This window comes from Gallus gallus, chromosome 13 (genome assembly GCF_016699485.2).
Source record: "Gallus gallus isolate bGalGal1 chromosome 13, bGalGal1.mat.broiler.GRCg7b, whole genome shotgun sequence".
NCBI classification, from domain to species: Eukaryota; Metazoa; Chordata; class Aves; order Galliformes; family Phasianidae; genus Gallus; species Gallus gallus.
This window is the reverse complement of record NC_052544.1, coordinates 4,127,277-4,141,914: the sequence shown is the minus strand read 5'-3', so window position 1 is coordinate 4,141,914 and position 14,638 is coordinate 4,127,277. Positions and strand designations below refer to the sequence as shown.

Genomic DNA, 14,638 nt, shown 5'->3' with positions numbered 1-14,638 from the left:
GCACAGAAAACTCCATTTTGATGAGTTCTGTCCATGTTAGATTTCACGTTCAGCAATCATTATCTCCTCTCCTGATTTAAAGCAATTTTCTTTTTCTTTCAGATCACTATATCATAAATCCAAATAACTGAACTCATGCCCCATCTGAAACTTCATTTTGTAAGACAGACATGCTCTAGTTACATCTTTGGTAAAATGAGATTCTACTAATAGTTCAATCAATTATCCCCTTATTTTTATCCTTCCTCTGCCAAGATTGTCAGATATCTAAATTTTTCACTTTGCTAAGCTTTTGATGCATGTTTTTTGTTTGTTTTTCAGATATTCTGGGCATCTTCAGATCTTCACAACTGCACAGAAGAAGTTCAGCCCTCCTAAATATCATGCCACAGAAATCACTGGTGCACAACTTCATTTTCCATGTGCCCATAACACTTCCTGCAACCTCCAGGGCTGGACATTAATTTACCAGCTATGATATTGTCAAGCTTGGGATCAAACATCTCTTCTCAAAGTAGAACCATTTCTCTCTTTGTCGCGTGTAAATGAACTTACACACAAAAGAGTCAATCCATGCATCGAGAGATGCTTTAGGGAGTGGACTCATAGATGGCGACAGGCAAATAAGCAAAAACAAGCACAGAACAGCAGAATGAATCCTTGAGACACCTGTTAAGCAGTTCTTATAGAAAGGCTTTCATGTTTACACACACACACCTAACCAGTAGGTAAGTCAAGGTACCAAAATGTATTGGTAGGTGTTTTACTGTAATGTCTGGTCTGGTAAATTTAAGTACAATGCAACTTCCATACACACAAAATTCTGCCTTCTTCAACTCAAACATCTAAGACGAGTTCAGGGGCCGTGGGGCTTATTATGCTAAAGCTTACTATATGCTATGTTGCTTTTATTAATTTTGTTTGGCTAATCTACAGGCCTTTAATTTAAAATATGCATTAGAAGGGACCTATCTTCTTCAGACACATATAGGCTTGGCACTAATACAGCTGCTGAGTGCTGACCTGCTACACCTCCATGCTTGCTTCCTGCCTGATTCAGGTCAGTATTCCCAACTGTAATTTCTAATGAAAGTAGTGACCATATTGCTTTCATGTGTTTGGCTTATCTCTTAAGCCCACAGTGTGTTTGGCGAGCCTGACTGCTGTCACCACCAGTGGGTCTGGATAACATACAAGTGGTGTATGCTTCTGTGCATCTTGTAAAACCACAGTCTAACACATAGGCTGTAGGCCTGCAAATTTTACCGTTTTGTCTGCCAGACTATCTCCAAAATTGTGTCTGATATCTTCCCTTCCTTTTCACAGCATACATGCTCTTATGCCTTTCCTCTGCCAGAACTTTTCAGTCAAATCTACAGATTTCTTTTTCCAATATTTCTGCATTTTTTTTCTTGCGTAAGACACATTTGTATCACAAAAGCCAAGTGCAGATCTGGAGGCTTGATGAATGGGCCTAATATATAGACACATAGTTTGCAAGTTGGCCATCAGCTTCATTTATATAGGAGGAAACTTGCAGACAGTGAAACGCTTTGGCTCCTGAAAAATCCTCTTTCAGTCCCTGGGATAAAATCTGCCCCTGCCATTCCATAATCCAATCATTTATCAACAGATTCAGATTAGCATTTTCTATTTCCTTTCCTTCATATTCCAGTCAGCTGTACAGCTCTTCCCCTGAGAAATGCCAAATTATCTCCACTTAGCTGATTTCTTTTGTTGATATCATTGCCAATACTGAAGGAAAAAAATAATAATTTGAGAACTGAATTATTAACTGGAATCCAATAATTCACATAAAGCTGGGAAAAACAACAACTTGATCTATTATTACACAGCTTAGCTATGATAAAAATAAAACAGCAGTGCTACAGAGTGGCATTCAAATACAACACAATAATTTTCCATTCCCTGTTTTTATGCTCGTATCAATACAAAGCCGTCAGCTGATAAGAGAAACAAATTGGTACCATTACCAGAGCAGACGAAGTCCTTTTTCTGCACCTCGGCCACCAGGAAGCCCCGCAGGCTGACCGGCGCCAGGCAGAAGGTGAACTGCCCGATGGTGCGTCGCTGCCGCAGCCAGTCGGACAGCCAGGCCAGGTGGCAGTCGCAGTGCAGGAAGTTGGAGTGCAGCCGCCTACAACATAGAGAAGAGCCCCAGAGTTACCAGCGGTGTTTTAACAGAAGGCACAGAGCACAGCACACAAGTACAAGGCTGCCTGCTTCTTCTCTGCACTGTAACAGGGATCAGTGTAGGTTACTGGCTCCAGCTCAGCCAGGTTGCAGCTGTCTACTTTGCCATAACATACACAGAAAGATCTACATAAAAATTCAAACTGTTTCTCATAATTGTGTAACCATGACCACTCTGGAGAAAAGGAGATACTGAACTTAAGAGGCCTCCATGTAACCATTTTGCCTATGACTTCATTTTAGAAGTAACTGCATGAATGAGATGGAACTGAGTGAATGTAAAGGATGCCTTCTATGAACAAGAGGACCAGGATGAAAAAACAGATGATGGGTAATTCTTCCCTCCTCTCTCCCTTTTAAATAAATGAGAAACAGTAATTAAACAAAAACAAATCAAAGATCTGCAGAGGCTATTGATACCTTGCATGCTCCTGTGTTGCCTGTATGAATTCACCAATGTTCTTTTCACTGTGGCAATTTAAGACAAGTATTTAGATTCCAGACAGGGCTCGTGATGAAGAAGGGCCCGCGGCAGTGCTCCCTTCCACACGCCTCATGCTTGGCCCTGCACACTTCCAGAAGCATGATCACACTGAGAAAAATAAGTCTGCCACATTATGATGAGTTCAGAGAGTGAATTTGGTATTTTTGATAGCTACCAAATTTTAGGTCAAAACAAAAGCCCAAGATGTTAATTATTTCATTCTTTGTAATGACTCATATATTTGCAGTGTGATAGCAGAGCTGAAATGATAAAATGGATTGAAAATGCTGTCAGAAATGGTTAGACAAAGCATTATTCACTGATATTACAGGCATTACACACAAAAAAAAGACAACCCCAATTGGTGTTTGCTGGATTTAGCCTTGTCCATCCAGCAGGGAAGGTGGCTGTGTGTCTGAGCCCTTCCTGCTGCCAGCTCTGGTGAGGGTTGGCCAACAGGCCCCAGTCTATATGCTGGGGTGGGCAGCCACAGCTGGAGGGTGCAGACCCAGGACTGAGTTTGCTCTGTGGAGGTGGAAAGCACCTGCTGGGAGAGCTGTGGAGTGTAATCGGTTTAGAAGGATGGCTTCAAGACATTGTTTTTTTTAAGAGATTATAAAGCTATTTAATCAACACTACAGTAAGTTAGATTTCCAGTAAAATGTATTGTTATTAATCTGTCTGGAACACTTTGTGTCGATTGAAAGCAAATAAACACATTTACAAAGAAAGGAAAGCAAATAACATAGAAATTATCCTAGGTACCGCGATGCTGCTCTAACTGCTAAAGAAAGCATTACATTTACATGCTCAGAGTGTCATCCCTTCCCACCACGGCAGTCAGCAATGATGGTGTGAATGACCCTCCTTCAGGAGCTGCAGTCTGGGCCATTCCCTGCATCCTGGGTATGGTAGGCAGGAGGGAATATTAAATTTTTCACAAAAGGGGCATCTTCCCAGTTCAGTGAGTTGTCGAGGTTTGTTTTGTTTTTCCTCTCATTATATGTGTACAATTAGTTTTTGGGTTTCCCAGTGTTAGTGGTGTGAACTGTCACTCCCTCACCAGCTCCTCTGGTGAAAGCCTCAGCAGAGCTCCACTGTTTTGTTCATTCAGCTTTCCCACAGCCTGCTTTTAGGAGGAGCTCAGCCTGTCAAGCTTAACAGGGCAGTCTATCGGAATATGTTTTTTGATAATTAATAATAAAAATGTCAATAATTAATTAATTCATAATTAATAGCCACAAGTGGTTTGATAACACTGATTCTCTGCAAGCATGAAAAACAGTGAAGTGATTCAGGACAATTTCAGTTTAGCCTTTAAAAAATATAATGAAAAAATAAATAAATTACACAATTCCCTATCTCAGCAGTCACTCAAAGTGCAGAGATAATGGCATACTTACCATTAAGCAAATAAGTATGAGGGACATGCTTTAATATAAATAAAGCTGTTTCAAGCAAAGGAAAGCAGATCAATAAAAACTAATTCCTGTCACTTCCAATCAAGGTTAAAAGATCAGTGAAACTTAACAGAAGAAAAGACAAGACGATAAAAAAGGTAGGCACAGGAGGGTTGATTCTCTTAAAGAATTTTTCGAGTGCTTCAAATCTTCCTAGGTTTTTTTTTCATTTCTTTTTCTCCTGAGAGGTCACGTTCAAGTGGAATACGCTCTTTATTTTTCCTGCTCTGTTCTTAAATGAGCAGATTGTTTTGAGTGCCACGACACACAAAACCACCACAGCAAAGGCAGCTGTGGCACAGGCAGCCCCAAACGTCCTGCTAATGGAGGATCCCATGATGTGTAAGAGAGATATATAGTGAAAACATCATCTGCACTGCACCAGGCCTTAGCTAGAGAGGGACAAGGGCTTGTCCCTGCTTGAGGGACACCCAGAATAGGGATTCCTTCTAAGATCTTCCAAAAGTATGTCTAAATGTGAAGCTTTCTGAGAAGGCAGAAAAGTAGATGATCATTTAAGGAAAGTGCAGAACTGCAATGATCCATTTGACCTGAATTTGACCAAGACATTAAACAGTGGATGTTGTTCAGCCATTCTGCCTTACATAGGTGTTTCATTTCATGAAAACCGTTCCTTGAGGCTGTGTATTAATGTGGGAGAAACAGGTTACTAAGTGAAATAAAGCCCAGGGAACTACAGAAAATACTACAGTTTTCACTTCCCCTCCCCCCAAAAATCTTCATATAAATATTTTTCATAGATGAACAAAAGCTGATCAGTTTTATGTACATTAGTTGTTTGTTAATACCCATTTCAACACAAGCTGGTTAAATCTAAACAGCATTAGCCTAAAATCTGAACAGAAGATAATCTGAAAGTATTATATAGCTATGCAGACTTCCTTTATCAATAATTATAATTAATAAGGTATTATTTGTGAGATGTGATAATTCAGAGACAGAAAATGATTTTAAATAGGAAGAAGCGGAAGAAATTAGGAAGTACTATTTGACTCCTTTGCTTGTATTACATTAATTGCTATTTTGATGACTTTTCTCTGACTCTCTTGAGATAGATGGAAGGAAATACAGAAAATTAAAACATTTTATTGTATTTCCACCTGGCTATGCAGGTTTTCTAATCCCTACACTGCAGTCCTGGAAAAGATACTGCATGTTATTTGGCAGTCTTTGGAGACTAAAACATGCCACTCGATATTGATGAAACTACCTTCACAAAACGTAAGGTGAATGAATACAAATGCAAGTTTGTAAAGGTGCCCTTTTAGCCACAGACCCTAAATTAAATTTCCAGCAAATCCTTTTAGAGTGGGTCAGCATTCATGTTCTATAAAATGTGGCTCTCAGAATTCAATATAAAAGCTTCCCTTTATAAATCCTATTTATGACTTCCTTCCCTTTTTTTTTTCTCTATTTTTTTTTCTTCTTCCCTTAATTACAGCAGAGAAGGATTAGTCAGCGTAAGCCTCCAGGGAGCTATATACAAAGCCATCTCCGAAATTAAACTAAAAGGAAAATGGCAGATCACATTGAGTTCTGGTAACAGACAAGACTGATTGATCTGAAGAAGCCAAGCAAATTTTCTGCACCACTGTGGTTGAAGGAGAAAAGGCAAAAGCATGGGAACCTTAACCCTACCTTTACCTGCTTTATCCATTCTCTTCTAAAAATAAATAAATAAATTAGTTCTCATTTAATTACTTACATTAATTTCTATGAATGTGACCATTTAACAAAGTAAATGTAAATGAGAGGCTGTCCTTCACAGAGTGACATGAGTAAGAGGCATTTCCATCAACTCAGCTAATTTTCCTCACATGACTTTACGCATACATATGTGGTACCCCTGCCTCATTTTATTTTTCAGCTGCATGAAAAGAATCTGGGCTGGTTATTACTACCTTTTCTTTACTTTTAAGAGTAAAAGCGTCTTGTTTGGCTTCAGATGTTGGAGGTCAAAACAAAGTGACTTTCTTTAAATATGATTTATCTGAAGCTGTGCATTTCCTAAAGGAATAATTTATTTGAAGAAAATGCTATGGCTAAATTCCAGAGATGCACACCATCTTATTTTATAGTCTTTCTATTTTCTTCCAGTTAATCCAATCAGAGCTTTTCCAATGGAATGATGATCAGCTGTAGAGAAATTGATTTTCTGATCCCTGCCCGCCTGGCTGTGTGGGGCCACGCTGCAGGTTGAGGCCTGGCCCTGGCCCTCACATGATGACAAATACTCCAAGTGCTGCCTTAGCCCATTATTATTATATTCAAAGATATTACTCACAGAGTCCTGATCTTTGGCATGTGATTGAAACTGGTAACAGGAATGCGGGTGATGTTGTTGTTGTTGAGAGTACTGTTGGGGAAAAAAAACACAAAGTAAAATTGAATTACGGATTGATCAGTTATTTACATCTCTGCAGCAACACACTACTCACAGAAACAAGCTGCTTCGACTCATACAGCAGACCTGCTTGGCACCAGCAGTAAGCCGTGCTGACCAGTACCTCAGACAATTTGTGACACGTCAAGAAAGATATTTTTAGAGCAAATAACAAATATCTGTATAAAAATGGATGAGGGTTACTATTTACCACATCCACGCTCTAGGGAATACAGGAAACGAGTTTCTACCTACTATGAAAACAGACCAAGACTTTTTAAGCTGCTACCGTGCAGGAAAATCTGGGGCCAGCTGACTGGAGACACATCAAACTTGCGTGCCACAGAATGGAAGCTCTGGACTTGAAGTGCTCTTACTCACAACGAGAGCTGCTCCCTCACACAGCTTGTTAACGCAGCCGGCTCACCCAGGCAGACAGCTCAGATGGACTCTCCGAAAACACACGGGCAGATGGGTGCCATCTCTTTGGTTTCCTCATGAAAAAAATATGTGGGAAGCAGGAGGGACTGTAATAAAGCTTGCCATGACCCAGGCATGTGAGGATTTCTGCTCCTCTATCAAAGCAGAGCTTGAAGAGAAAGAGCTTGAAGAGAAAATGATCTCAAGCTGCTGGTAGGGACCCCCTTAATGCTTCTTATGAAAAACGAACTGACTACATTATCATCAGCTGTGTGCGCTGCTCCCATTTACGTAGCTCCTAATTATATCAATGACTCTCTAGCAAATTAGAAGCTATAAAGTTGATCAAGATGGCACAGGAAATGGAAAGCACTCCAACAAGGCATAATTGCCACGCTCAGGGTTTCGAATGTGCAAACACAGAGCCCGTTTGCCATGAGAGATGTCAGCAGGCCCCATCCCCTGGTGCTGCTGCAGCTGCCCAGATGAACGCGTCCCCACAGTACGGCGGCGTGCAGCAGGCCCTGCTCTACGGGAAGGGCCCAGTGCTCCGCAGCACTACCGGGGTTGGAGGCAGTGCTTTGGTGTGTCTGTGCTTGAGGTGAAGGAAGTATCTGCTGAAGCACCACAGTACCTACCCTTCCCTGAACTATTCTGTTGTTCCAACAATATGCATTTACATAGGACATTTAATCAAAGGCTCTTGAAGAGGTTTTCAGAACCCAGCTAGCATTCTTGGTTGTGTGCCAAGCTAAAAACATTTCACAATTCTGCCCAGAAATCCCTTGGCAAAACCGTCATCTACAACATTAGCAGATTAAAGTTAAATTAGATTATATCACACAACTTTGCTATTACTTGATTACTTTGTTTGGCTAATGATCCGGGATGAATGCTTTTTGTGGACAGTCAGCCAAAACAAGCACGTACAACAGAACTGCCACTCGTGAGCATTCGTACACATACATTCATGTATGCAGCACACCCAACCCTCAATATATTTATTTGTGATTTGTATCACATCCATGTTTGAAAGTTCAAACGGGACTCACAAATGGAATTCCTAATTGAACCACTATTTTCTGCAAACATAAACATGTAATTCACCCCCTGTCTCAGCTGCCTGGTACATAAAAATGAGCTATGCCCTTGGTCAGAAGGTTTCAGGTATGCACCAATAAACAACAGCAGTGTGTAAAATTAGCTTACAAACATTAAGTCACATACACATAGCTGATGTTCCAGTAGGTCACACAAGGCACTACAGGATTCAGTGGAAGCCATAGGAATTCAAAGACTTTGCAGTGATTTCAGGACGCAGGCTGGATTCAGGCAGAACACAATGTGGCAGGGAGCTCCCCTCTGCCAAGGGCACAGAACATATCCCTGTCTCCCAGCACAACTCTTCATCTGCATGTGGAAAGGTCAGCGCCTTTACTATGGTTTGATGATTCAGAAATATTTTTAAATTTCTTATAATATTTCTGTTTAATAGACAAAGCGTTATTTTAATCACATACAGCATTTCTGCTTGCAAAATATTAGATAAAGGAGGCTTAGTCTTTGCCCCCAACACGCAAAGGGAACCCATAATTCATCAACAAATATATAACCCTCCTTCTAAGAATCCTACGTCCGTGCTGAATTTATATACTCCTTAAACAAAAATTTCAAGGATAAATCTAACCGATAACCATTGCACAGATGACTTATTAATATATTATTTCATTGATATTTAAATGTTAAATATAATGAAGGCAATAAAGCACCTATGATAACAGCAATCATTTCAGGACAAAAAGGCCAAACGCTGCAAAGGGCACTAATTGACAGTGAACTGCTGGCAATGCAGCTGAGCTGCAGCTGAAGGAACGTAACATGCTGCTGGTTACACAGCAGGCGCTGCCCCAGCATGGGGAGAACTCTTTGGCTTCTGAACAGGGACACATCAGGGAGAGGAGTGCTCCAGAGGCATTTTGCAAAGCTTTCTGTCATGCACATGAAACCTTCCCGGTAACGATTTTAATGGCATGAGTCCTGATGGGAAAGCACACACTAGAGCAGCATCTTTAACGTGAAAGGAAAAATAAATTCTGCTCCATTCCTTTGCTAGCAGCTTCAAGGCCCCACTCTCATTTCTATCCCACTAAGACTCAATTCTATCAGAAAAGATGCAAAAACATCAGGAAGCTATAAAAAATAGAAAACTACCAGAATCTCTCAAGTCCTCCAGTGTTGCTTGGGGAATCATAGAATTATAGAATCATAGAATGGCCTAGAATGGCCTGGGTTGAAAAGGACCACAATGATCATGGAGTTCCAACTCCCTGCTGTGTGCAGGGTTGCCAACCAGCAGACCAGGCTGCCCAGAGCCACATCCAGCCTGGCCTTGAATGCCTCCAGGGATGGGGCATCCACAGCCTCCTTGGGCAACCTGTTCCAGTCTGTCATCACCCTCTGTGTGAAAAAAATCCTCCTAAACTTCCTCTGAAACTTGTATGCTGCTGGGTTCTCCCCTGCCTCGTGCCTTCCTCCTCTTCCACAGCCCAAATACTCTTGTCCCTTTGCTGTCCTGTTATTTAAAGTCGTCTCCCTGTAAACTATTTGCATCCAAAATGCTGAATCAGGAAATTGAGGTTATATAAAATATTATTTATGCCAACAAACTTCCCACCTTGAGCCGTGATCCTTGTCAGATCATGCCAGCTAAGCAGAAGCAGACTGCAGCAGTCCTAAGGGTCCTCCAAGGACTACTTGGAAGACGCATAATGTGGGATCAGCAGCCTTTGAGGTGGTATATCCTCCAGTGATACGTACTGTCATAGTCCCACTGATTTCAATTTACAACCCCAGAGGAACTCCTTTCCTAACTCACTTCTCTGCCAGTAGCCCAAACTGGACAGAAGCACGCACGGTGCTGCATTCTTCCGTCTGAAGAACAAAGCTGATTTATAGCCCTGACTCATCTGGTTTTTGTAAAGGAAAGAATGTTCAGTTTGCAATCCCACCATGACTTGATAACAATTACCTGTCTCCTTTCACCAATTCCTTGTTCAAATTTAACAGCATGCAGCTGCAGTTCTGTTGTCTTCTGCCTCGCTCCAAATTCACACGCACCACTGTACCTCACTGACAAAGAGTCATTAATTCTACACTAAGTGTAATTAAATCAAAATCGTCAACCCACAGAAACGTCTCTCGTGTGTGGATTGCTGCATTTCTTTGTTTTTAAATAATATTGGTACATTGTCCCTTTTCATTGCAGGGGAGTCGGACTAGATGACCTTTAAAGGTCCCTTCCAACTCCAGGGATTGTGGTTCTATGATTAGTTTTTACTCCTTTCTTCACACTCCTGAATAGGAATACAGTTGTTCAGGTCTAAATGAGAGAAAAAAAACCTGTATTCCTAATACTAGAAAAAACTGCACAGCTTTTATAGAAGATAGTTTGGGGAGGAAAAAAAAAAGAAAGAAAAAGAAAGGATTTACATTTTGAATCCCACTAATTATACAAATATCTTATTTAAGAACCTCAGGAACTGTAAGCATCCCTTTGTGTTCCTTGGAGTAATTCAGAGAGAAATCCCCAGCTGTCAGTCCAACAGTTATACATGCTCGGTTCTTTAAATTACAGAGTACACAGAGATTTTGTTTCTCTTACTTGAAATTAAATTAGTGATATAATTAAGAGCATATAATGAATATCAGAATGACTGCTGACTTATTCATCTGGAATAATAATACTTTCATTACAGTACATCTCCCGCTCTGTTCCAGTTAAATACAAGAGAAGCATCTTCTGGCAATGATGTCAGAAAGATGTTAAATAACATAACAGAATTATCTGAAATGTTAACTATTTCATTTCTTCAATTGGAACTTCAATAAGTAGAATGCACGTTAATGTTCTCCAGTCACATTTCAAGTGGAAAACATGTAGAAGAGTTGGTTTCTTCTCTTAAGCACATAACACTGATGACAGTAACAATATCTGATGCATCTCAGCCTACAAAAAGTTACTTTGTCCTATTTTGTCATTGTCAAAAGGTAAAAATTGTTACACAAATACCAGTTTCCCTTAATCCCAAGACATATTTGTAATGAGCATCAGTACAACACCTACAGTGATGCTTCCTGTTTGCAGTCTGAACTGAATTCAAATTAAAGGGATGGGGAAAACCTGTCATATTATAGCAGAATTGAAGACATCCTGTGGTTTTTGACTGCAACAGAGACTGATTTGCTCTCACACTGCATTTCGGCAGCTGATTAGCACCAACAGCTAATCAAATTGAGAAATTATATGGTAGATTAAATTTCTGATTAACACTTTTGTCCAGGCCTTAACAAGCATCTCCCACAGTTACCGGAGGTCGCTGTGCTGCCCATTCAGGTTTTTGATACACACCAGGATTCTGTTGGGTTACAGTTTGCAGCATTTGCAAAATTCTCAGCTAGAAAGAAATAATCAGACCCACAGACACTCAAACCCAGCAGAGAAAGAAAATCTGAAGTTACTCAAATCAATATGCATACAATCAAATCTAGCACTGTGCTATACGCTGCCAAGTAATGTGATAGGTAAAAAGAAAAAGATCTGAGAAGGAGCCAGATTGTTTATTGTGTTTTTGTTTTCCAACTTCTGCCCTTAGGAGACAGGGATTCTTTACAGGTTTCTAAAACACATCACTTGATAGCAGGAATCCTGCAAACAACCCTCATTTGGCAGCACACTCTCTGGCATATCTGTGGGCTTTGTGCTAAGCGAACAACAACGCGCTGCAGGAAGAATAAGGTGCTGAGCTACCTCGCTGTGAGATAAACCCATATTGTGAAAGTGAGCCTGTGAGATGTGGGCTGTGAGCCTGGAGCAGACAAGCAAGGCAGGCAGGCTGGGTGGGAGCAGCCGCGTCAGGCAGTGCAGCGCTGGTAGCTAACAAGTCTAACGTTTCCTTCTGTCTCCTTCAATTACACCACGGCTTTATCACAGTGTGCTCGTTGGCTGTGTATGTAATCCGTGTGTTGTGTGTCCATAACACCATGTAATTGGGCCTAATGTAAGATTATTATCTATGTGCATGCAACGGATAGCTACAAATGGCATATCCACAGGCTTGTAACATTCCCAAGAGTGAATTACTGTCATACTCCATGAGTACTACTTCTCCCATAACTGCCATGGTTTACAGGCTTCCTATCCCCAGTGCAACTATACATCCAGTAAATGAGACTGGATAATTTATTAAGATTTAACCAAGGCATCTCCAGGCATAATTAAACCCCTCATGTAAATAGTTTTCATGATAATGTCATTTCTGTTCAGAAGTGAGTGAACTGATGCAAAAAAGAAAGATTGAGCAGCTCAACCCAGATTGCCAGTGGAGATGGGGAGGGAACACAGCGGTGCTGTGACAGGTTGTGACAGCAGGACACCCTCAGCAAGTCTGCAGATGACACCAAGCTGTGTGGTGCAGCTGACACACCCAAGGGACAGGATGCCATCCAGAGGGACCGAGACAGGCTGAGCAGTGGGCCCAGGTAACCTCATGAGGTTCAACAAAGCCAAGTCTGGCACCTGGGTTGAGGCAACCCCTGCTATCAGTACAAGGTGGGGAATGTAAAGATAGAGCACAGCCCTGCCGAAAACGACTTGGGGCACAGGTGGATGGTAAGCTGGACATGAGCCAGCAATGTGCCCTCACAGCCCACAAAGCCAACTGTATCCTGGGCTGCATAAACACAACATGGCCAGCAGGGTGAGGGAGGGGATCTGCCCCTCTGCTCCGCACTGTGAGACCTCACCTGAAGCACTGCGTCCAGATGTGGAGTGCTCAACACAGGAGAAACATAGACCTGTTGGAGTGCATCCAGAGGAGCGGCACAAAAATAACCCAAGGGATGGAACACCTCTCCTATGAGAACAGGCTGAGAGCTGGAGCTGTGCAGCCTGGAGAAGAGAAGGCTACAAGGTGACCTGATAGCCTGTCAGTATCTAATGGGGCTGTATGAAGGAAGGGGACAGACTCTTTAGTGGGGTCTGCTCTGACAGGACAAGGGGAAATGGTTTCAGACTAAAGGAGGGGAGATTTAGTGATTTGGTGATGCACTGGAACAGGCTGCCCAAGGTGGTTGTGGATGCCCCATCCCTGGAGGCATTCAAGGCCAGGCTGGATGTGGCTCTGGGCAGCCTGGTCTGGTGGTTGGCAACCCTGCACATAGCAGGGGGTTGGAACTCGATGATCATTGTGGTCCTTTTAAACCCAGGCAATTCTATGATTTAGATTGGATATAACGAAGAAATTTTTACTGAGCTGAGACACTGGCACGGGTTGCCCAAAGAGGTGGTGGATGCCCTATACATGGAGACACTCAAGGTCAGGATGGACAGGGCTCTGAGCACCTGATGTAATGTAGGTGTCCCTGTCCATTGCAGGGAGTTGTACTGGATGACCTTTGAAGGTCCCTTCCAACTCAAATGATTTTATGATTCTGTGACAATTTCTGAGCTATGCAGAGGAGCAGAGTGCTGGAACAGCACGGAACTGGATGCCCCTGCTTTGGGGTGGGACACGATGACAGCTTCAGAGCCCTGACAGCCTTGAAACACCATTTAGTAGAACTAACGGCACGGGCAGCTTACCAATTCCAAAAACTGAATCTAAGCTATTTTTAGCAACAAAACTAAGACTTGATTAATGTTTGTAATTAACTCAGAGACTGGTGAGAGTAAGGAGCTATATTTTCAAAAGTTGTAAAGAGCTATTTTTCAGGTCAGGAGGAATTTGCATTGAATTAAATATTTACTACTTCTCATGGCCTCTGATGAAAAAGCAAAATGGCCTTGGCACTCAATCCCTCGGCACTGAGCATCCAGGATTTGCTCTTGCTCGGCACGAGGCAAAGCTCTGCTGGATCCATCAGTCTGGTGAGTCCTGGGCCCCTCTTTGACTCAGTCCTCTGATCTCCCCACAGTCTGTTTAAATTAAAGCCCACAACTACCGTGCGAGCATATAATGAAAGCAACTGATGCTGCACTGATTAATCCATTACTCTGAAATGTTAGAAAACATAATGATCTCACAAGGGGCCTTATTCACTGACATACAGCAGTAGAGCTCTGATCTGACACCTCAAATTAGCAGCAAAAGCAGTAACAGCTGGGATTTTGTCTCAATATTTGTACCCAACTCTAAAATGAGTTGGCACTATACAAGTGCTATTTTTAAACACAATGTTAGCCCAGGAAAATAATCTCCTAAATAGTCTCCAGGTGACATGCGAGATCCACAGAAATAAATAAAAATAACCAGTCGCCAATCTGTGGTTTCTGTCCCAGTATTAATCTTTCATCGATGTGCTCACAAATGCTCTCATCACAGCAACATGAGAGGCTCTAGCGTCATTAACTCGGGAAGCTGACATCAGAAACATGACTAGTTTGAGGATACTGAGAAAAGAAAGCGTTCTTTTTGGAAATGCATGAAAAAAATAAAATAAATGAGCTTTGCATGGAAGTACAGACAAAACCGACAGCAACATTTATTGCTACAGTTCTGTGACTCTTCCCATTCTATGGCTGATATTTATGTGCGTCTAACTTCCAGATTTTAGCTATTTAAGCTTATTAAAAAGGCCAGATGTTCATGGCACATTGAT

The 14,638-nt window shown here is 41.7% G+C and overlaps 1 protein-coding gene across 6 annotated transcripts in view; it reads right to left on the bottom strand.

The window, feature by feature from the left end:
- The window catches only part of SLIT3 (slit guidance ligand 3), a 526,297-nt gene that overhangs the window by 176,840 nt on the left and 334,819 nt on the right, over positions 1-14,638 (bottom strand). For all 6 annotated transcript variants that reach the window (XM_040646811.1, XM_040646810.1, XM_015293584.4 and 3 more), the window contains 2 exons: positions 6,464-6,535; positions 1,995-2,158 (listed from right to left, as the gene is read on the bottom strand). In XM_040646811.1, the coding sequence (XP_040502745.1) occupies positions 1,995-2,158; positions 6,464-6,535 (236 nt within the window). The remainder of the gene's footprint in view (positions 1-1,994; positions 2,159-6,463; positions 6,536-14,638) is intronic.